Genomic DNA, 22,709 nt, shown 5'->3' with positions numbered 1-22,709 from the left:
AGCAACTTGAGGGTGAGTAAATGACAACAGAAATTGCATTTTGAGCTGAACTATCCCTTTAAAGATATTTTCATTGAAAAAAACTAAGTTCTTTTATTCTACAAGATAAACTTGTTACTTGAATGCTATGTAGTTTCACAGAAAATGAAGTGAGATATAGTTAATGGCTATAGCTCACAGGTGTTTGTTCCTTTTCATGAAGAGTTTAGCTCCAACACACCTGTCTGGAAGTTTTCATTGATCCTAATGACCTTGATTAGCTGCCTCAGGTTTAATTAGGGCTGGAGATAAAATCGGACATCCTTGCCATAGTGTTTTCTTTTGATATTGAAGTATTAATAGATTTTAGAAAAATAAATTAAATTAACAGAATTTAACAATACCATATTCGTTGTTAGAATATTTTGTGTTCAGTGACTTTTTTTTTTAAGTGAATCATATTGTGTTTAGTACAGTGATCTCAAACTCAATTCCCTGAGGGCCACAGCTCTGCATAGTTTAGCTCCAACCAGCTCCAACTCACACCTGCAAGGAAGTTTCTAGTAATCATGAAGACCTTGATTAGCTGGATCAGGTGTGTTTGATTAGGGTTGGAGCAAAACTGTGCAGAGCTGTGGCCCTCCAGGAATTGAGTTTGAGATCACTGGTTTAGTATATTAACATTTTTGAATGTGGCAACTGAATTTACTCGTTCTTGAGTAACAACCCAAAGGAAAAGAGGCAGTAGTCTGATGTAAGACAGATTTTTATAAAAACCTGAACTGTTGGACCACCTGTAGTAATGACATCAGACTTCTGAAGCCCCATATTTTGAAATGGTCAGGAATTTGTTGACGCACCATTGAAGTGTAGTTGAAATATTAATGTGGTTTCAACATTAACTTGGTACATCAGATGGCAACATTGTTTGACATTCCTTTTCAGTTGTATTTTCAGTCTTTCAACAAAATGTATTTAGAATCAATATCAGATTGTAACACTGATCAAACAATATTACTAAAGATTATTTTTGTTAATTTCAGTGTTAATTCAACAGCAGTGATGTAGAATCAACATCATAGTGTAACGCTGTTTCAACAATATTATCATTGATTATTTTTGTTAATTTCAGAGCTGATTCAACAGCAGTGATGTAGGCTAGATTCAACATAGTGTAACGTTGATTCAACAACATTACCATTGATTATTTTTGTTAATTTCAGATTCAACAGCAGTGATGTAGATTCAACATCATAGTGTAATGTTGATTCAACAATATTATCATTGATTATTTTTGTTAATTTCAGTTTTGATTCAGCATCGGTGATGTAGAATCAATCATAGTGTAATGTTGATTCAATAGCATTACCACTGATTTTTTGTTCAACTTAGTTTCAACATTAACTGAGGGTGCAAAAGTGATGTTGATAAAATATCAGTTTGTAATGCTGAATCAATACTATTACCATTGATTTTTGGTTGAAATCTCAATATTATTTCAACATTAACTGAGGGTGCAAAAGTGATGTTGAAACAATACTTTGTAATGTTGAAGCAATATTAACACCATTGATTTGTGGTTGAAATCTGAACATTATTTCAATATTAACCGAGGGTGCAAGAGTGATGCTAAAGCAACATCACTTTGTAATGTCATTTCAATGTAATCAACGTTGATGCATCAACACTGACTCAACATTGTTTCAATGGTTACATGCTATCTGGGAAATGCCTCACGTCTTCGGTTTTCATTCCTTTCCACCTTGCGGATCATGTCCCGAATACGACTCTCTGCACTGTGAACGTCTCTTGTCAGTCCCTCCAATGTGACGACAGAGTCTTGGCCTTTCTTCTCAAGTTGGACACTGACTGTGAACTCCCTCTGCATGCCGTTCAGTATTTCTACATCCTCCTTTGTGAAATGAGCAATGGCTGGATCACGGATTGGGATGGTCAAATGCTCCCGTACTAGGAAGCTGTTGATCTTGTCTCTGGCTTCCTTCAGGTCCTCTGGTGTCTCTCCACACAGCTGGAACACAGCTGGCTCAATTTCCTCAACCACCATCACAAACTCTTCATTTGAGGGAGATTCTGAACTTTCCCCCAAAAACATGGGTGAAAAAACCTCTTTTTTTTCAAGGTCCATATTTATTGGAGAGAAACAGAGGAATTAATTACTGCGTTTAAGAAAAACAAGAATGGATAAGATTAGCATTATTTTTATTATTGTTTACTGACCTTTAATTTTGGTAAACAGACCTTTATCCTCCTCTACTTTCTCACCAGATCTTCTGACCATGCTTTGGTGGAAGTCTCCCAACATGTTCGTCTGGAATATCAGAAACTTCACAAACTTTACATGCACTGGTTTCTTTTTCTTCACAAAGTCAACAACTGCATCAACCATTGCATCTGCAACATCAGCTGGTTTTGCACCACCCTGACCTATAGGTTAGAGACAAAAATCAAATAGAATAGTAAACAATTCACACAAAATTTCAGTATAAAAAGTTTGAAATAAATGTACAAAAATTTATATGTATATATATATATATAATAAAGTCAACACAAAGCATCTTACCAGTGCCAAGAGCTGGGAAGGCAACAGAAGTAATTTGGCGTGATTCGCACAACTTCAGAACAGACAAAACGACATCCTTAATTTCAGATGGACCATTGCGACCAATAATATGGATGATGTTTCCACATGGCAGGCGCCCGGCTGAGGTCACAATCTCTGTTTGCTGCGTGTTTGATGATCTCACTTTTGGAAAAAAATGACATCAACTGACACACAGCTAAACTCTTGTCTCTCGCTGTTGTTTTCACTGCTTTCAGGTGAGTTTAGTCAACAAATTCACACAAATAATACATACAAACCTCCCTGACACCTTTATTACGTGTAATTGACACGCTCCTGTTGAATATTTACTTTATAGAAATGGTTTTGTCTTCGAAAAAGTCCGTTAGCATCTCAACCATTTGCAGAAGAGGTAAGTTAAGGCTAACTATAGACTGGAGCTCTTGTTTATGAAAGTTTGGGGTTTTAACCACATCTTTGTGTAGATAACAGTTTTTGATAGTTTTGTTTTGCTGGTAATTTGTCAATGGGTGATTGGAAGTACTAAGCTAATTTATTTAACCTAAAAGAATGCGCTGCACTGTTAATCAGTGACGTCACTTACTAACGGTGCAGTGCATTCTTTTAGGTTAAATAAATTAGCTTACTTCCAATCATTTTATTAATTTCATATGCATCTATTTATATTAATATATAATTAATTATTATATTAATTCATATATTATCTTAATATATATATATATATATATTATTCTTTCTCTTTTCTGCAGTTCACCTCTGCTCTAGCTTGGTTTCTTGTAATAAACCCTATTGTAAATCTATGTTACATTGTTGGCTCTGTGAAATTGCATGTTATGTTCCTACTGTAGATCATAATGCTGAAGGCCTGCTGCACCCCCGTCCAAGAAAATCTCCACGGCTATGAACCATATGACTAGTAAGCAAAACCACCTCAAACATACAATGCGCTACTGTCCAAAAGTTTGGGGTCTGTAAGATTTATGCTTTTGAAAGAAGTCTCACATTTTAAAATCATTAACCCCAGTTTTTTTCAGTGTGATTGTGAAGCCTTGAGAAGCCTGTAGGCTAAATAATAGGCGACAAATATAATGGTATAATGGTCGTAGTTATAATAATTTATTTAACTATTATGATAACAGGATATCATGGTCATTGGTATATTTTATTTTATTTCTCTAGGTCTGTTTTGAGTTATGTTGGCCAGTGAGACAGACACCATACTCAGGGGTATTTATTTATTTGTATGTATTTTTTACTGATAAATACTGAATTTTTTTTTTACTTTTAAATGCTAAATGTGATTCAGGCATGCAAGTTATTTTTCACAGATATCTGGCCAGCTTACTCATGGCTCATACTCTTAGCCTTTAAAATGTTTGAATTGATATCCCCAATGCAATATCAGGGGCTAAAGATATCATTAGAGTTCTTAAACTTATGGCTATGCTCTTGTTATCAGATGAGATATAATCCCTAGCGTTTGGCCCTGTGATTCTTCAGGACAAGACCTTGATGCCATCCACACTCAGTAGATGAAGAAGGTGAGTTTCACAATAGCTGCTACTACCACAAATCAAGAGTCGGTCTCTTGGGGTGTGTGCATATGGATGAAAGCCTGTTGTGTTCGGTACACAACAGGCTTTCATCCATATGCACACACCCATATGTAGGCATGGGTACTGAAACCCAGCTTGGACGTTATCAGTTCTGCTGATGGTACTGAAGAAATTACACGCACTATTTATTAAATACATTGTCTTGCAAATTGTATCTCACGCCATCCTTAAAAAATGTTAAAATCTTAAAATATTTGTTTGCCGTAACCCGACCGACCCTGTCAATTTAGTACCGACCCAATTATTTATTTATTTTTCCCTTTTAGTCCGACTGACTTGCCGGTTGTAAACTTGCGTTAAGACCGACCGATTTTTCTTTTAACTCTTCAAACAACTAATACAAATGCAATAAAAATAATATTAGTTATTATGTATTGTGAATATAAATTGCCTAGACCTACATACAAACATAAGCTACATTCTTTCTTTTAAATAAAAATAAAAACCTGTGGCGTGTCATCTATGATTATGTTTACACCATTGGTTTACGCATGTCACACTATGGCCTGCAGGCTAAGTTCGCTTCGTTTCATTCACTGTCAATGGTTCGCGCTTGGTAATGATGGCTGCGGCTTTATCAAATTACTATAAAGATTATTTCATTTTTATATGTTGTTGAATATGGTTTATTAAAAAATAAACATGTGAGAGCGTGTTAAAGGCTATTTGGGCGATTCCACAGTTTAGGGCCAACTGCAAGGACAACAGCCTGCAAAATCAATCTTCATGGAGAAAGCCATTGTCCTCAGGTTAACATCCTGAGAAAACCTGGGGTACAGCTGTGTGAAAGGCAGGATAAATCTGGCAATGGTAAACTAGTAAACTTTGATCAAAGTTGAGTTGATGTCAAATTTAACGTATGTAACATGGACGGAAAAACAATGTAAGTTCAAGCAGAAAGTGTACTTAATCTAATTCAGTTTAATAAAATTCTGGTTGAATCCCAGTTCATGTTTTACTTTGTTCCTAATTTGGTATAGTTATGAGTCATGTGTTGTGTATGGTTCACAAAACTGGTAATAGGACTTCCATGCAGGCAGGGTAGCCATCTAATATTATCTGTTCTATAAACTTAAAGGTGCATTTTTGAGTCTGGTATGTTCACAAACTGAAAGCCAGCAAAATACTAACAAATACCACAGGTATATTTTTCAAATTTATTTGCCAAATGTAGAAGACAAAGGAACTCCTACAAGTGTGCTAAGTTATAACGTGTGTAACGTGGACGGAAAAAATTAAACAATCCTGCAAGATTGCCTCTGTAACACAAAATAATACCATTTCATGAAAACTGGCAAAGAATAGAACAAGTTCATAACACATTAAAATAACCTGTCATCATACTATCAAATTTAAAGATCATACAGATTGTGTTAACGCACTATTAACATGTTAACTTCGTCAGCCTAAAGCTATATTCTTATGAACATTGGACAGAAAAAAAAAATCATCAAAAAAAAAATAAAAACAGAAAAATGTCATTGACGATGTTGACTTTCATGAACAGCTTATTGAGTCAAAAATACGCAGAAAACAACGTTGGAAGTTGGACAGACTGAAAATTTCCGTCTAATTTACGAACAAGATGTGCAGAATCTGTCAAAATGTATAAAACCACCATTCATGCATGCTCTTTCACGATGAACGACGCTTTCGGTCCGAAACCACTCGCAATCATCCGACTTGCACACTCTTTTATCCTTTCTCACCACAATGATCCTATTTAATGTTTACTTAACCAAAGTTTACCACGTTCGTATCATTTTAACGTTCGTAACATTTTGGACAGAATCCACAAACTTACCCACATTCGTCGAAATCCGTGAAATCCTTTTAACTCTTCCTCCCGCGCAGAGCGACCGTGACCTAGACAATCTTATTTCTGACATGAGAACCGTTGAGACATTAGGAGATGGAAATTCAGCGTCAGAATAAAATGTTCGAGCGTTATGATTTTTTGACAGAAAATCTCGGCCCCTGTTTTATCCCGATTTATTAACAATTTATCATGTAGCAACGCATATGAGAATTTAACCCACACAAGATGGTTTTATCGTTATGCTACTGATAGAATTACATGGAAAAATTATATCTCCGCTTCCTTTAGAATCATAGTTTAACGTGCGTAACTGCTTGGACAGAAAGTGTAACGAACGTTAGTAAATGTTTCCATTGCATCGTGGTGGATTAAGGGAATTCTACTTTCAGTGTTAGTAGCAGTATTTTGTAGAAGACACACCAAAATAAATGTTATGTGCCAAAATTCAGGATTTTATTAAAGGAAATGAAAGAAATGACTTAGGAAAAACCAGATGCACTGAATGTCCTACCCTGACATCCGCAATTTCTGGGGACGGAAATAAAATAAAGTCTCATTACACGATAATGCCACAAATTACACAAATACTTCGTTACTGTACTCAAGTAGATTTTTCAGATATTTTTACTTTACTTTACTATTTATTTTTGTGCCGACTTTTTACTTTTACTCCTTACATTTTAACATGAATATCGGTACTTTCTACTTTTTTTATTCTAAAAAATTGGCTCGTTACTTTAGTTTCAAATAATTTCAGTGGAGTCGTTATTATTTTTGCATCATCAACCCTTCACAGGGAGTATGATTGACAGGCGATGTGACCAATCATAATCCGCCATTTTGTCCGACAAAGCAGTCAGGAGAGTTAGTAGATTAACATTGGAGGATTTAAACTTGAAAAACGAAGTGTACCGACATCTTTTCGCGTAAAAACATCATTCCCTATTATGTTCATTCATGTTTATTTGATGCTATAAATTAACTAGAAGGAAGAGATGATCGGTTCACAAGCAGCTTTAAAGGTATAGTTCACTTTGAAATTAAATTTTGGTATGTTTTAGCTTACCTCAAGGGCATCCAAGATGTAGGTGTCTTTTTTTCCGCAGTAGTTTAAATTTTGATATTTTTAGGTCAAACCGTTCTTGTCTGTCAGTCATATAATGCAGGTCTATGGTCACTGTCTCAAAGAGCATGCACAGAGAAGTCCAAATTAAAACAATTCCCCATCGTCCAAATTAAACAATTCCCCATCGTAAGTACACATTGATGGCCTAAGACACGAAACGAGCAGTTTGTGTGAGAAAACGAACAGTATTTATTTAAAAATACTGGCGATATGCAGGTAAGAATTTTCTTTTTCTTTTTACAGTCTAGCAGCTAACGTTTATGGACACGGGTAACGGTCATTTAGGCTTACTGCAACCTCATAAAATAAATAAATTAAGTTATCTCTGTGTGTGTTTTTGTACTGATTCACCATTAGCGTAGTGATATTAGCACGTATTTCAATGTAAGTTAGTACCATCTGACATTGCTGTGTTTTGTTGTTGGTAACGTTAGCTAACTTGTGTGTTTAGCTGCTAACGTTAATGTTGTCAGCTAACGTTAGTTTAAAAACGCATGAGAGGTAAAAAAGCGTGGGAATGAGTAAAGTGATAAAACTGTCATTTATTCGTTAGAAGTTTAGATAACCTATTCAAACACAGATAACGATATTGAAAAGATATTTGTTTACATTTTTTTTAGATCAAGCATTGGAATAAGATTTTTATCGGGGGAGAACACCCAACAGAAAGACCCATTCACCAACTACAGTAAGTCAATTTTACCCACTGTTCGAAAACCTACACTGGGATTAATATATAGTATTAAGTATGATTTTCACCTTTAAAGTAACACATTTAACGTTAACGTTACTGATAGAAAGTCTGAGTAACTTTTTGTCCTTTTGTCTTTCTTCTGCTGAAGTGGCGCACTGAAAGTGGATTCATGTCACCTTCATCAGGCCTTTCTTTAATCACTGGAAACCATTAAGGGAAAGACCCTCAGACGTGTCATAATAGGATAAATGCAGCTGCAGGTAAAATTATTTGATGGTTTGATTTTGGTGTACCATTTGGCTTTTTTGTGTGTGCTTCCCTTGCTATGATACACATTTCTGATGGGATTTCCATGCTTTAAGTGTATGTTTACATTTTTAATCATGTAAATTAATACTAACAGTCTCAAAGATAACATTACTCAGTTCATGTGTGAATGTTTTAATGGCAAACGTTTTTACAATTTAAATAAATTTTTAAGATTGTTTAAAGGAATTGTAAAAAAAGAAGCTTTTTAAGGACTTTTCATTGAATAATTTCTTCTTCCCCCCCCTTCAGATTCGCCAAGGATCCAGCTGATTACTGGCAATTTGGTGGAGGATTATTCTTTAGCTGCTACATTGCACTGTCACTTCTGGTACGGATTCATTGGCCTTTTGTGTTATTTTTTTTTATTTTACTTGATTTAATAAATTACTTTTAATTGGTACAATGTATGGTTAGGATTCTGAATTAAAACAGTGTAATGTGTATTGTTTCTCCACAAATATTATCAGAAATATATAATTGTTGAAACAATATAAACCTGCATTGAACTATATAAAGAACAACAGACCTCAACCCTCTCAGCTCAACACCACAATTTGTTGATTTCTTTATCTGTTTTAAGGATAAAATCATGACCTTATGATTATACTAACCGTAACTGACACATGGGAGTAATATTACATTTTTTACAATTCCACCTTGGGGCTTTGAAGAATTTCTTGTGTAAAAGTACATCTGAATACATAAAATATGTGTTTTAGAATGGATAGTGTTGTATACTTTGTTTTCTACCCTACAAATTAAACTGTAAAGTGAAAATCTTGTACATGAATTATTTTGTATTCAGTGTTTTCGCTTTTATTTATAGGATAGTAGCAGACAGCGGGCAAGAAGTGAAGAGGAAGTGATGGCATCGGAATGGACCTCGAGCTGGGACTCTGTTGGAGCACTGCACAAGGCTGTCACATTTTATTGAGAATTTTAAAACTTTTTTTTTCACTGTACATTTTAAATATTAAATGTAATTGAACAAAAACTGTCTTTAAATATTCTATTTAGATGTTTACTTCTACAGGTTTTTAACATTACTTCGAAAACGCTGCAATTTAAAGTTTGAGATGTTTTTCATCTGTTTTAGAAAGTATTTTTAGACTTTTGTTTTTTCAGAATAAAACTTGTTTTACAATCCTGAGCATGTGTTAACTCATTATTTAATGTGTTTAAGCCATTGCTGCCAGTCATTTGATAGTTAACAATTTTTAGTGTACAGTAGTTAATCACTAATTCAGTCAGCATTGTCATGACTCATGTTCCAACTGCAAACTAGGTTGTAATTGAATGTACAATTGTATTATCCCATGATGAAAGGTAAGACGGTGAAACAACGTCACGATATCAACGTTGATTCAATTTGCAAAATCGAAAGGTAATTCAACGTTGATTCAACGTCGAAAGAAGACCATAACCCGAAAGGTAAGAGTGAAACGACGTCGCGATTTCAACGGTGAATCAACGTTGTTTCTTCCGCGGTGAAACGACGTCACAATATCAACGTTGATCCGTTTTGCAAAATCGAAAGGTAATTCACCGTTGATTCAACCAAGGTACCTGACGTTGTTTCAACGGTGAATCAACGTTGAAATGCCGGCTGGGTTAGCATTAATAGTATAATGTTCAGATAGGCTATGCAACAAATTATTATAATGCTATTTCATAACAATACTCATAATAATATAAATATTTTCACGTTTTTTAAACTTTTTTTTTTTTTTCTTCAAACTTGCTGCAGCCCCCCTGGCGTCGCGGCCCCCACTTTGAAAACCCCGGCTATAGACAATACTACAGAATCTAACTTATAGTTCACAATACAGCAATACTGAACCATTTTCCTTAAAATAACCTAAATTAAACCTAGTATTATCAAATGACCAACGTTACAATTTTAATTACCTATTGCCTACTATAGACGAATCCGGCGAAACTACCGGAAGTAAGCGGGCGCCATTACTGAGCTGTTGCTGGGTAGCGTTGCGCCATTGCCTCCTATTGGTTTGGTTGCGTCCACTGGAATAAACAGCCCGCGATTTACGACTGTCACTAACGTTACATCTACAACTTTCCTATTCTTCCTCTGCCGAGTTATTTGTACAGTATGAGTGTTGTTAATGGTCTGTGAAAATCGGACAGGTCCTTTTAGAACTAACGTTATGTGTTTATCATCTGGTAGAGTGTGCATTATTTAGCTAACCAAACCATCCGGAGCTCAGATAATTTTTACCCTCAATCAGTGACCTGTAGTTGGCATTTTGTTGATCATCGGATGCCAGGCGAAGGAGAAAATACTCTTGAATACCTTTAAAACAACCGAAGGGGCGCGTTGGGGCAGTAGTAACATTACTTATGTCTGTTGTTAATGTTTGATTTGCTTGACTGTGACTCTCACTCTGAGAACCAACAACGCTAGCAGTTAGCTTTACCACCCTTTCCTTTTGAAATGTGAAAATGAGATAAATAATGGTTACAAATGAAAAACATGAATTCGTTTATTTAATATTCATTTATTTATTGTTGCCAAATGGACAGATCTTTGTATAGTTTCCTCGTTAGCTAGCCTAGCTAGCATAGTTATTGCCAAGCTATTTTCATAAATAATCTGTAAGATCGTTTGTACCTTCATCTGTGACTGGAGCCCACTGTCTAACATCATCAAGTCATACTGACTGGCTGTAGCTGTCATCGATGGTGCGTTATCACGGAGGTTTGTTTATACTAGTAACAGCTCAGTAATGGCGTCGCCACAAGATGGCAGCCTACACAGAACGCTCGTCGGATTCGTCTATACAGTAGCCTACATCTATGTACCGTTCCTACAATGCATTGCGACGTGACGAAACGATCCCGAACTCTACTCCGCTCTGTTCGCTCTCTGTCTCCTTATCCACTCGAGTCGACGCTGTTTGTACATAGCTGTCCCTTACTATGGTACCACCCCTTGCAAGGCTACAGAGTCCTCTGATTAGCTAGAATACGTTATGGTAAACTTCCTCTGATTGGGTAAGAAAAATATTCCTCTCAGTGGCAATTTTTCCATTGGTCGTACACATTGCTGGGTGTTAGATTTTTTAGAGTCACTTATTTGGTTTAAAAAGTCTTTTAAAATGTCAATGACGTCAGAATGCTGACGTCATTAGCAGAATGCTAGCGAGTTATGGGCAACAACAACTCAACCTGTAAGAAATCGAAAAGAAATAAGTACTCGTTCATTCAAATTTCGACCTATAACCCATGTTGAACTTACAAAACCTACAATAAAATCTGAGATTTCTCAACGGCAATCGGGTGAAAGAGACACATTTAGCCGTCTAGCCCCATAGACTCCCATTCAGTCTGCACTCGCTCGCGATCACCTCCAGTGGAATTCTAATGGAACTGCAACCAAGATCGATACAATGGGGCTAATAGGAAGTGCCAAGGCTCTCCGTAGACGGGCTCTGATACCACTGTTTTCAGCGGAATCTGAGGAAGACGGCAAAAAAGACCGCACCTCTCTATCATTAATAGTTTTTAAGACAATTACACATTTGTAAAAGTATGCAATTTTGGGCGGTACCATATGACTAGGCTTAAAGGGATAGTTCACCCAAAAATTAAAATTAGCCCATGATTTACTCACCCTCAAGTCATCCCGTATATATTCTTCTTTCAGACGAATACAATCGGAGTTATATTAAAAAATGTCCTGGCTCTTCCAAGCTTTATAATGGCAGTGAATTGCTGTTTTGAAGTCCATAAAAGTACTCCGGGGGGTTAATAAAGGCCTTCTGAAGCGAAGCGATGCGTTTGTTTGAGAAAGATATCCATATGTAAAACTTTATAAAGTTAAAAAAAAACAGCTTCTGGCCAAACAAACATACTTATTCCACTTAAGTCTAAAGCGCAACTTATGCAAATAATGCGACATACTGCTGATATTTACGCTATGCCATGACGCACTACGCTACTTCCGACGTCACAAGTTGCGTAAGTTGCGATTTAGGCACAATTACCCTTACGAAAAAGAAGTATACTTCAAGTTAATTTTATTAAGTATATTTAAGTAATATTGAAGTATATATGTAAGTATACTTTATGTAGTAAGTATACTAATATCAATGTGTACTTGTAGTAAACTTGTAAGTATTTCAATACTGCTTGGGACTAAATTGGCCCACTTTTAGTATATAAAAGTATACGTTTAAGTGTACTATAAGTGTAAGAATAGTAAACTAAGTACACAACTAGGTTTCTCATTTGTAATGCATCTGTACTACAAGTGAACTTATAAGTATACTAGTAGTGTAGGGCTGAGCAAATATGGGCAGAACTCTTCACTACCCTAGTACTTTATAAAGCCTTTTAAAGGTATACATGTGAATTAAACATGGCACAATGGCCTTCATCATCCCAGTATGCTAGTGCAGGAATTTCATCAATATGCTGATTGAGTACTGTTGGGACACTCCAGGCACAGGATGGTTCTGTCGGGAGAGACAGAGTCATTTGCACCTCAATGACACGTCTGTACCATTTGCTTCACAAGACATATGCTTTCAACTACATACTGTTTATTTATTAGTGTGTTCTAATATGTAACTATGCCATGTTTGGTCTCATCTGACAGCTTATAAACTGAAATGAATGGTTGTGAACTTAATAGAGACATTAAAGTATCCTAATGTACAATCTAGGTACTATTACTTAAACATACATTGAGGAGAATATGTTAATGTTCTTCTCCCCCTCTAGATCTCCGCCCATTTGCCTCATCTTTTGGTTTCCTGTCGGTTGGTTTTGGTGTTGGTATTCCACTCATGTTTAACAATGCTTTGCTCAGGTTATAAGAAGGAAAGGTAAAAGGCTTTAACCCTGCCACTAATGTAATGCGTAACTGCATACTAACGTAATACGTAAACTCATACTACAAGAAAGGCTTTTACGGCCTCTTCTGCACGACAGTGCATTATTTGTTACAACTAAGATTCTATACAGTATGTTGTTCCATTCTACTGTCTGTATATTTAAACATGTAATTCAATAAATTACTTTGCCTGCTTTAAAGGCTTTGAGAATCTTTCCTTTTATCACTGATTATGTTGAAAGCTAAATTGATTATAACTTTCGTTATCTAAACCCTATGTTTTCCTATCAGTTCTAAGAAAGACCTTTTTACCTTTAAAGAATAAGAGGTTAAAAAAATAACAACTTTAATGGAGTCAGATTAATTATATTGGAGTCAGATAAATATTTGAACCATACACGTTATCCTTCAACTGCCTTTTGTTCCGATTATTGGTTCAAAATAGCAGCGTAAGCTTGCAGCCTTACAGTAGTTTACTATTTTAATACAAGTAGTACATTTTTTAGTTTATGAAAGTAGGCCTACACACTGAAAGTGTACTCTCAGTAAACTACTAGTTTAGTAGTTTACACTGTAAGAATACTTGTAACATTATACTTATAGTTTACTATTAGCCTATATATTATTTTTGCACTTGCAGTATAGGGGAGAGCGGGGCACAACGTAACACGGGGCTAGGTGTAACACACTTGTTTAAATACTTCCACACATGCTAGAATGACGAAACTTGGTGTATTTACTAGTTATATTCTAGCCATATCAACACTATATAGGGGAAAAATTGCGCCAAAATTTAAACAAAATTTGGAAGATAATCATAGACATTTATTAAATCATAGCAAAAATAGATTTCTTAATTAAGTTAATATTTCATCTCTATTTTTTGTGTTTATTTTAAATTAGACAAATCTGATTTTATTTAAATCTCCAATATGTTATTTAAAAGTTGATATAGTTCTTTATTACATGGCTTGGTTGAATTCCAATGTAGAATGCAGTCTGTTATTTCTTGATAACAGTTGTAGCACTGCATTACAATGCACCCCTATTAGAAATATGCTATTCTATTCTATACTTTTTTGAATTCTATTGCGAAAACATGAGAAAAAGGTGAATAAAGACTGAGAGTCAATGTTCAGAAATTACTAATTATTTATTAACATTAAATAACATTTAAGCTGTCATACGGTCATGTTACAATGTGCACCTCACATGTTACAATGTACCCCACCTATGGGGCATGTTGTCACATTTCACTTCCATTCCTTCGGGGTAAATCAAGAAAAAGGTATATACTGTATTAATAAAACAAAACCACATAATTGTACTAGACGTGTGAAATTAATGTGGGAACCATAAGTAGATTTACACAAACTGAGAAAGTCAAAAAGCGTTGTGCCCCGCTCTCCCCTATACTTTCTTATTTTTAGTTTAAAAGAAGTATACTAATAGAACACTTGAATAAACTTCTTTTTCGTAAGGGTAGACTGCTAGAATTTTACTTTGTAACGTGTTAAATATGAATATTTTTCTTACACAAACTCATCGTTTCAGAAGGCCTTTATTAACCCCCCGGAAGCGCGTGGGTAACTTTTTATGATGGCTAGATGCACTTTTATGGACTTCAAAACAGAAACTGCCATTTTAAAGCTTGGAAGAGCCAGGACATTTTTTTAATATGACTCCGATTGGATTCGTCTGAAAGAAAAATGTCATATACAGCTAGGATGACTTGAGGGTGAGTAAATCATGGGCTAATTTTCATTTTTGGGCTAACTATCCATTTAATCTCTGTCCGGGAAACCGCACCTTTGGGTTTAACAGCACTCTACAACCAATAGATGGCAGTAAAGCCTTGTCCTGACTGTCTGATAACTGTCTGGTTACTGATATTCTTCTAAATATCTTCCTTTCTGTTCAGCAGAAGAAAGAAATTCATAAAGGATTGAAACAACATGAGGGTGAGTATATGATGACAGAATTTTCATTTTAAAGTGGAGTATCCCTTTAACGTGATTGGTACCAAGACTATTAGGCTGCCATCAAGGCCTCAATGAAGGGGATTATGTGAACAGAAAGGGGGTTCACAATGTAAATGTGCAGCCCAGTTACTATTGTGATTCTTAATATTCCAGATTATATCAAATAAAAAAAGGCATTTTACTAAAATCTTCCATATCACAAATGTGAAAGCAAAATGGCCAGGATCTGTGCATGACTTAATAATTTTCAGAGATTCACATTTATGCACATTATTTGAAAGTGGCAAGGAAAGTTCCACAATTAAATATCAAGCTCACTGTATTACATACACTTATGCTGATCCTAACAGAACTGCATTTTTTCATAGGTGATTATGACATGTTCCAGCCTGCAGACAGGTGTTTTATGACCCCATTCCCTGACCCAAACCAGTTACAATGCAGCTCTTGCCAGGACAAGGGCACACAATGAAATGAACTTTGGCTAACTAAAGGGAAGATTTCAGTGTCTGAAAAGTCTGAGGTTGCACACCTGACAGGGCCTGTGACATTGTTGCATGTGCCATATTACACAACATTGCCAAAAAAAAAAAAAAAAAAAAAAAAAAAACTTTTCATTAAATGTTTAATAAAAGACAAATATGCTTAGTTCCTTGAGTTTTATTTCAATTGTTCTTTGTAAAGAAAAGCCAGTGGTCAAGTGCCTGCAACAAGAGATATTAGACACATGCCTCATGCAACAAATAAAAAGGAAAAGTTGGCTATACACTGCCCACCTGTAGGCCTATGTCTCATCTGTCTGTGCAGACTCTTCTGTAGGCCTTTCTGTAGATGTGGAATCCTACAACTTACATTGCAGCCATAAAGCATACAAGTATAAATTAAGTAATTTATGCACTTGCAGGTAGGCTAGTTCCTCCATATGACAGTTATCTGAGAGGGTTTATTCACTGTCCAGTGCAATGGAAACAAATGGACATTACAAAGTCTTATACTTTCTTTCCTTTGGAAAGTTAGAAAATGTCCTCTTACTGCACATATTTCAGCCACCACTTTCTTGGGAACAGATACAAGTGTTGGTGTATTATGTAAAAGTGCACAAAAGAGGAAAACACAATGTCATTACAATGAACTACACTCGGGAAAAATGTGATCAATAACTCATGGCAAAATATTTTTACATTAACATAAGTTTATCAGTTTTCACTTTCACAAGTCAAAGCAATTCATCATTACTCAAGATTTAACAGTTGAAATGACTAAACGGCCTTAATTTAATGCAGCAAAAATTATTTTACAGTGTAGGCTACTAAGATCTTTTCTTTTTTTTTTCTCAGCCTTTTTCTTGGTTGCTTTTATAATCAGACAAACATTTATTTAACAGTGTCTTTTATAAAAGAGACTATAACTAAAAATTACCATTATGTAGAATATTGTACTTCACTTTTATTTGTTCCCATGTTCTAGTGTGGTGACTCTGACATTACAATGAACAAAGTAATTATGTAATTATTAAAATACAAATATATAGGCTAATAAGTGATAAAAAACATCTAACATGGCCACTTTTAACGGATTTAAATTGTCTGCTACTTTTTGCCAGCCCTCTCTCCTGGCTTTTGCAGACTTTGAGGTGTTCCTTTGTGTTTGTTTGCAAATTGTGAGGAGGGCATTTGTAGATTTTTTAATGGGAAAAAAAAGTTGTGCCAAAATTCTGAAAACAAATGCAACACAATCTACAAACAAATAATGACCCTCATGTGCAGACAAATCTGCATTCATTCAAATTCTGGTTGTCAAGTACCAGATTCTGGTTGGAATCTATTTACAGATTGGGTTTTACATTTGCAGATTATGAGGAGTTTGTTTGCAGATTTGAAATTTATTTGTAGATCTTGTTTTGTGTTTACAAATTGTAATATGCATTTTTGACCCATAGTCTCTTCATTTTCAATGATTATGGCATTATTTTGTCACAACAGCGAAACAATAGTGTCAGAATTCTGAAAACAAATGTGACACAATCTACAAACAGAACATGATCTTCACCTGCAAACAAGTCACTTTACATTCATTCAAATTCTGGTTTTCAAGTACAAGTCACTGATTTCTATTTGTGAATCAGGATGCGTTTATTTGTGGATTTTTAATCTTTTTGTAGATCATGCTTTATATTTGTGGATCACAAAGAGTTTGTTTGAGGACTTTGTATCTGTTTGTAGATCTTGTTTTACATTTGCGGATCATGAGGACTTTGTTTTGCGGATTTTTAATCTATTTGTAGATTATGTTTTGTGTTTACAAGTTGTAATAGCCTATCTATTTGTGACTTTTATTCTGTCCATTTTCAATGGTTTTGGCATCAATTTACCCCCATACAATTTGAGTATTGAGAAGCACCCAAGGTGTGTTCGACTTGGAAGTGGCACTGTGTCAATGTCCCTTGGTACAAATGTATTTTTTGTTAAAAATCTAACATTAAAACTCTGGACATTTTTCATACTTGGTTAATTTATTTCATTGTCACTGAAAACTATAGGATAACCACAGATTTTACTTTTATTTCACAGAAAGAAATTACACAGTGCTTAAGGGGGAACATTTATGTACCCTATGATAATATGAAAAAGATATACAGTACTGTGCAAAGGTAAAAAAAAGTTTACTAAAATGGTTTTAAGTCAGGTATTTATATCGTTTGCTGTAGTGTGTCAGCAGGAAATATCAGTTTACATTTCCAAACATTCTTTTTGCCATTAATTGTAATAATCCAGTGAGATTTCTGTATGCACAAGGAGTCTGACAACAGGATGATCTGATCTCACCATCATCGAGTCCGTCTGTGATTACATGAAGAAACAGAAAAAACTGAGAAAGACTAAATCCAGAAGAACTGCGGGAACGTCTCCAAGATGCTTGAAGAAACCTTCCTGCAAACCTTCCATTTCTAAGAAACTTTCCTTTTGTGATATTTTAAGAGCTTAAGGTCTACATAAGGTGAATCTGCAGCATCAAAGGGATAGTTCAGCCTGAAATGAAAATTATGTCATCATTTATTCACCCTGACCTGTATGAATTTCTTTCTTCTGCTGAGCACAAAAGATGATAGAGTGAAGAATGTTGTTAACCAGACAGGTTATCAACGGCCACCGTCAACTTTATGGTTACCGACATTCTTTAAAATATCTTATTTTGTGTTCAACAGAAGAAAGAAACTCATACAGGTTTGGAGCAACTTGAGGGTGAGTAAATGACAACAGAAATTGCATTTTGAGCTGAACTATCCCTTTAAAGATATTTTCATTGAAAAAAACTAAGTTCTTTTATTCTACAAGATAAACTTGTTACTTGAATGCTATGTAGTTTCACAGAAAATGAAGTGAGATATAGTTAATGGCTATAGCTCACAGGTGTTTGTTCCTTTTCATGAAGAGTTTAGCTCCAACACACCTGTCTGGAAGTTTTCATTGATCCTAATGACCTTGATTAGCTGCCTCAGGTTTAATTAGGGCTGGAGATAAAATCGGACATCCCTGCCATAGTGTTTTCTTTTGATATTGAAGTATTAATAGATTTTAGAAAAATAAATTAAATTAACAGAATTTAACAATACCATATTCGTTGTTAGAATATTTTGTGTTCAGTGACTTTTTTTTTTAAGTGAATCATATTGTGTTTAGTACAGTGATCTCAAACTCAATTCCCTGAGGGCCACAGCTCTGCATAGTTTAGCTCCAACCAGCTCCAACTCACACCTGCAAGGAAGTTTCTAGTAATCATGAAGACCTTGATTAGCTGGATCAGGTGTGTTTGATTAGGGTTGGAGCAAAACTGTGCAGAGCTGTGGCCCTCCAGGAATTGAGTTTGAGATCACTGGTTTAGTATATTAACATTTTTGAATGTGGCAACTGAATTTACTCGTTCTTGAGTAACAACCCAAAGGAAAAGAGGCAGTAGTCTGATGTAAGACAGATTTTTATAAAAACCTGAACTGTTGGACCACCTGTAGTAATGACATCAGACTTCTGAAGCCCCATATTTTGAAATGGTCAGGAATTTGTTGACGCACCATTGAAGTGTAGTTGAAATATTAATGTGGTTTCAACATTAACTTGGTACATCAGATGGCAACATTGTTTGACATTCCTTTTCAGTTGTATTTTCAGTCTTTCAACAAAATGTATTTAGAATCAATATCAGATTGTAACACTGATCAAACAATATTACTAAAGATTATTTTTGTTAATTTCAGTGTTAATTCAACAGCAGTGATGTAGAATCAACATCATAGTGTAACGCTGTTTCAACAATATTATCATTGATTATTTTTGTTAATTTCAGATTCAACAGCAGTGATGTAGATTCAACATCATAGTGTAATGTTGATTCAACAATATTATCATTGATTATTTTTGTTAATTTCAGTTTTGATTCAGCATCGGTGATGTAGAATCAATCATAGTGTAATGTTGATTCAATAGCATTACCACTGATTTTTTGTTCAACTTAGTTTCAACATTAACTGAGGGTGCAAAAGTGATGTTGATAAAATATCAGTTTGTAATGCTGAATCAATACTATTACCATTGATTTTTGGTTGAAATCTCAATATTATTTCAACATTAACTGAGGGTGCAAAAGTGATGTTGAAACAATACTTTGTAATGTTGAAGCAATATTAACACCATTGATTTGTGGTTGAAATCTGAACATTATTTCAATATTAACCGAGGGTGCAAGAGTGATGCTAAAGCAACATCACTTTGTAATGTCATTTCAATGTAATCAACGTTGATGCATCAACACTGACTCAACATTGTTTCAATGGTTACATGCTATCTGGGAAATGCCTCACGTCTTCGGTTTTCATTCCTTTCCACCTTGCGGATCATGTCCCGAATACGACTCTCTACACAGTGAACGTCTCTTGTCAGTCCCTCCAATGTGACGACAGAGTCTTGGCCTTTCTTCTCAAGTAGGACACTGACTGTGAACTCCCTCTGCATGCCGTTCAGTATTTCTACATCCTCCTTTGTGAAATGAGCAATGGCTGGATCACGGATTGGGATGGTCAAATGCTCCCGTACTAGGAAGCTGTTGATCATGTCTCTGGCTTCCTTCAGGTCCTCTGGTGTCTCTCCACACAGCTGGAACACAGCTGGCTCAATTTCCTCAACCACCATCACAAACTCTTCATTTGAGGGAGATTCTGAACTTTCCCCCAAAAACATGGGTGAAAAAACCTCTTTTTTTTCAAGGTCCACATTTATTGGAGAGAAACAGAGGAATTAATTACTGCGTTTATTGGAGAGAAACAGAGGAATTAATTACTGCGTTTAAGAAAAACAAGAATGGATAAGATTAGCATTATTTTTATTATTGTTTACTGACCTTTAATTTTGGTAAGCAGACCTTTATCCTCCTCTACTTTTTCACCAGATCTTCTGACCATGCTTTGGTGGAAGTCTCCCAACATGTTCGTCTGGAATATCAGAAACTTCACAAACTTTACATGCACTGGTTTCTTTTTCTTCACAAAGTCAACAACTGCATCAACCATTGCATCTGCAACATCAGCTGGTTTTGCACCACCCTGACCTATAGGTTAGAGACAAAAATCAAATAGAATAGTAAACAATTCACACAAAATTTCAGTATAAAAAGTTTGAAATAAATGTACAAAAATTTATATGTATATATATATATATAATAAAGTCAACACAAAGCATCTTACCAGTGCCAAGAGCTGGGAAGGCAACAGAAGTAATTTGGCGTGATTCGCACAACTTCAGAACAGACAAAACGACATCCTTAATTTCAGATGGACCATTGCGACCAATAATATGGATGATGTTTCCACATGGCAGGCGCCCGGCTGAGGTCACAATCTCTGTTTGCTGCATGTTTGATGATCTCACTTTTGGAAAAAAATGGGTTTACCAATAGTATATAAAGTTCATTAGATCACTGTTGACGTATAAATCTAAAAGATAAAATATCAAATTTGAATGACTACAAACCAATCTGTGAACATTCATTTTCCACTTGTAATCCAGCGGCGTCTAAAATGGCCTTTGATACTCCTGGATTACAAAGAGAAATTGGCAGTTACATTGTAATTCTCTTTGTTTGTGAAATTAATTCTAAATGAAACTGAAATGAAGTTGGATTAACCTGCTTTCAGAGAAAAAGTCTGATTTGAGGAGTTGACAATTGCATCCGTTTTCTCTTCAGTTATATCTCCTGATGAAACCTCCAGAGTCACTCGACCCAGCTGCATAGTGTGCACCCCAAGAGAGGGAGAGGAGACTTTGCCAACAATCTCTAAAGAAAAACATAAAGATGTACAGTGTATATGGAAAATCTCTTTTGTCACTATCCTAAATATAAACTGTGGCATTTGGATATATTTTTTATCAGAATAAATCTTTTAATAAAATGTACTCAAAAAATAAGTGGGATGGAAATCAGATAAGAAAGTTACCAGAGGTCTGAGCTGACTTGCCATAAGTATTTATTTTAGGCATTGAATGTTGATCTGCTCCTTTTGTGATGGGACCCTGGATCCCATTTCTAAAGATGTTGGTAAAGCACTAATAGATAAAACACACAAATATACAAGACAACATTAACATGAGCAACTATGGTAAATTATTTAAATAATTTATATTTAAAAAAATAAATAAAAAGCACATATTGATCATACTTTATGTGATGGGGAAAAAACTTGACTTTGTGTTTTTATGGTTCTTGAATCTATTTTTCCTTCACTCACCTGAATGCTCTCTTTGTCAGAAGGATGCACGATCACAGTTACCTCTCGGAGATTTGTACAGTTAAATTCCTGGAATTCTGTCAGCATGATTCTGGCCACCAGATCTTTAGGAAAGCCAAGATTCCCAGTGCCGATAGCTGGGAAGACGACTGAAGCCATTCTCCAGGAATCTGCTTTTTTCAGGCAATCTCTAATGATCTGAACAAGTACCTTTTAATGTAAATAAATATATCTATTATTATATTTAAATAAGTACCATCATCATTGAGGAGAGATCCCCTGACATGACTGTAAAGCACTTTGGGTGTACAGTAGTACATTAGGAATTGCGCTATATAAATACCTCATTCATTCATTCATCTAAATAAAGAAATGGAACCTACATATGAGGCACATCATTTAATCATCCAGCAGTAACACGGTTAATGACAATTTTGATAAATTTCGATTAGAAAATTGTTATTCTCACCATATCTGCTGAGCCTTGTTTCCAAAATGGACAAACTACATGGTAGACTTTTTGACATTTTAGTTTATAACCATCTGTGATGACCATATCACCATAACTGATTTTGCGAGCAGCTGCATTGATTTCTGACTGGATCTGATGGCCAGCAGTCTGAAGGAGTGCATTGGAGACGGCACCTTTACTGAGGTCCGAGTCCTCCGATATAGTGTTTACAATGATATCAGCCTGCAGGAAAAAAAAGGAGATAATACTTTGAGGAAATGGTCACCATTACCATAAAAACAATATAAAATAGCTAACTTTGATCTCACCTGTATGCTGGTAAAAAACAAAAAAAACCACTGCATAACATGTTGAGCCTTTTTTTTTTTTTTCAGAGAATTTATCATTGAAGGGATAGTTCAGTCTAAAATGTAAATTCTGTTATGGAGCAGAAGGTTTGGACTGACATTCGGGTGAGTAAAATGATGACAGACTTTTGAT

At 35.3% G+C, this 22,709-nt stretch overlaps 1 protein-coding gene and 1 long non-coding RNA gene across 2 annotated transcripts in view; one reads left to right on the top strand and one right to left on the bottom strand.

Moving 5' to 3' along the window:
- Nucleotides 1-1,696: 1,696 nt before the first annotated feature.
- The window catches only part of LOC307152171 (protein mono-ADP-ribosyltransferase PARP14-like), a gene marked incomplete at its 3' end in the record, with an annotated part of 47,319 nt that continues 26,306 nt past the window's right edge, over nt 1,697-22,709 (bottom strand). Inside the window, exons 13-24 of the mRNA XM_079860578.1 lie at nt 22,227-22,451; nt 21,758-21,967; nt 21,467-21,575; nt 21,157-21,306; nt 21,003-21,065; nt 20,717-20,899; nt 20,374-20,580; nt 19,833-20,227; nt 17,016-17,031; nt 2,561-2,743; nt 2,218-2,424; nt 1,697-2,106 (exon numbers count right to left, since the gene is read on the bottom strand). Coding sequence (XP_079716704.1) covers nt 1,697-2,106; nt 2,218-2,424; nt 2,561-2,743; nt 17,016-17,031; nt 19,833-20,227; nt 20,374-20,580; nt 20,717-20,899; nt 21,003-21,065; nt 21,157-21,306; nt 21,467-21,575; nt 21,758-21,967; nt 22,227-22,451 — 2,358 coding nt within the window. The remainder of the gene's footprint in view (nt 2,107-2,217; nt 2,425-2,560; nt 2,744-17,015; nt 17,032-19,832; nt 20,228-20,373; nt 20,581-20,716; nt 20,900-21,002; nt 21,066-21,156; nt 21,307-21,466; nt 21,576-21,757; nt 21,968-22,226; nt 22,452-22,709) is intronic.
- On the top strand, nt 8,075-9,070 carry LOC307152414. The gene is made up of 3 exons (XR_013820000.1): nt 8,075-8,096; nt 8,395-8,473; nt 8,972-9,070. It is a non-coding gene; the product is annotated as an uncharacterized lncRNA (long non-coding RNA).

The sequence above is a fragment of the Squalius cephalus genome, assembly GCF_949319135.1.
Source record: "Squalius cephalus genome assembly, chromosome: 24".
Lineage (NCBI taxonomy): Eukaryota > Metazoa > Chordata > Actinopteri > Cypriniformes > Leuciscidae > Squalius > Squalius cephalus.
Note: the sequence above shows the minus strand (reverse complement) of the source record. Positions and strands in the feature narration are given on the sequence as shown.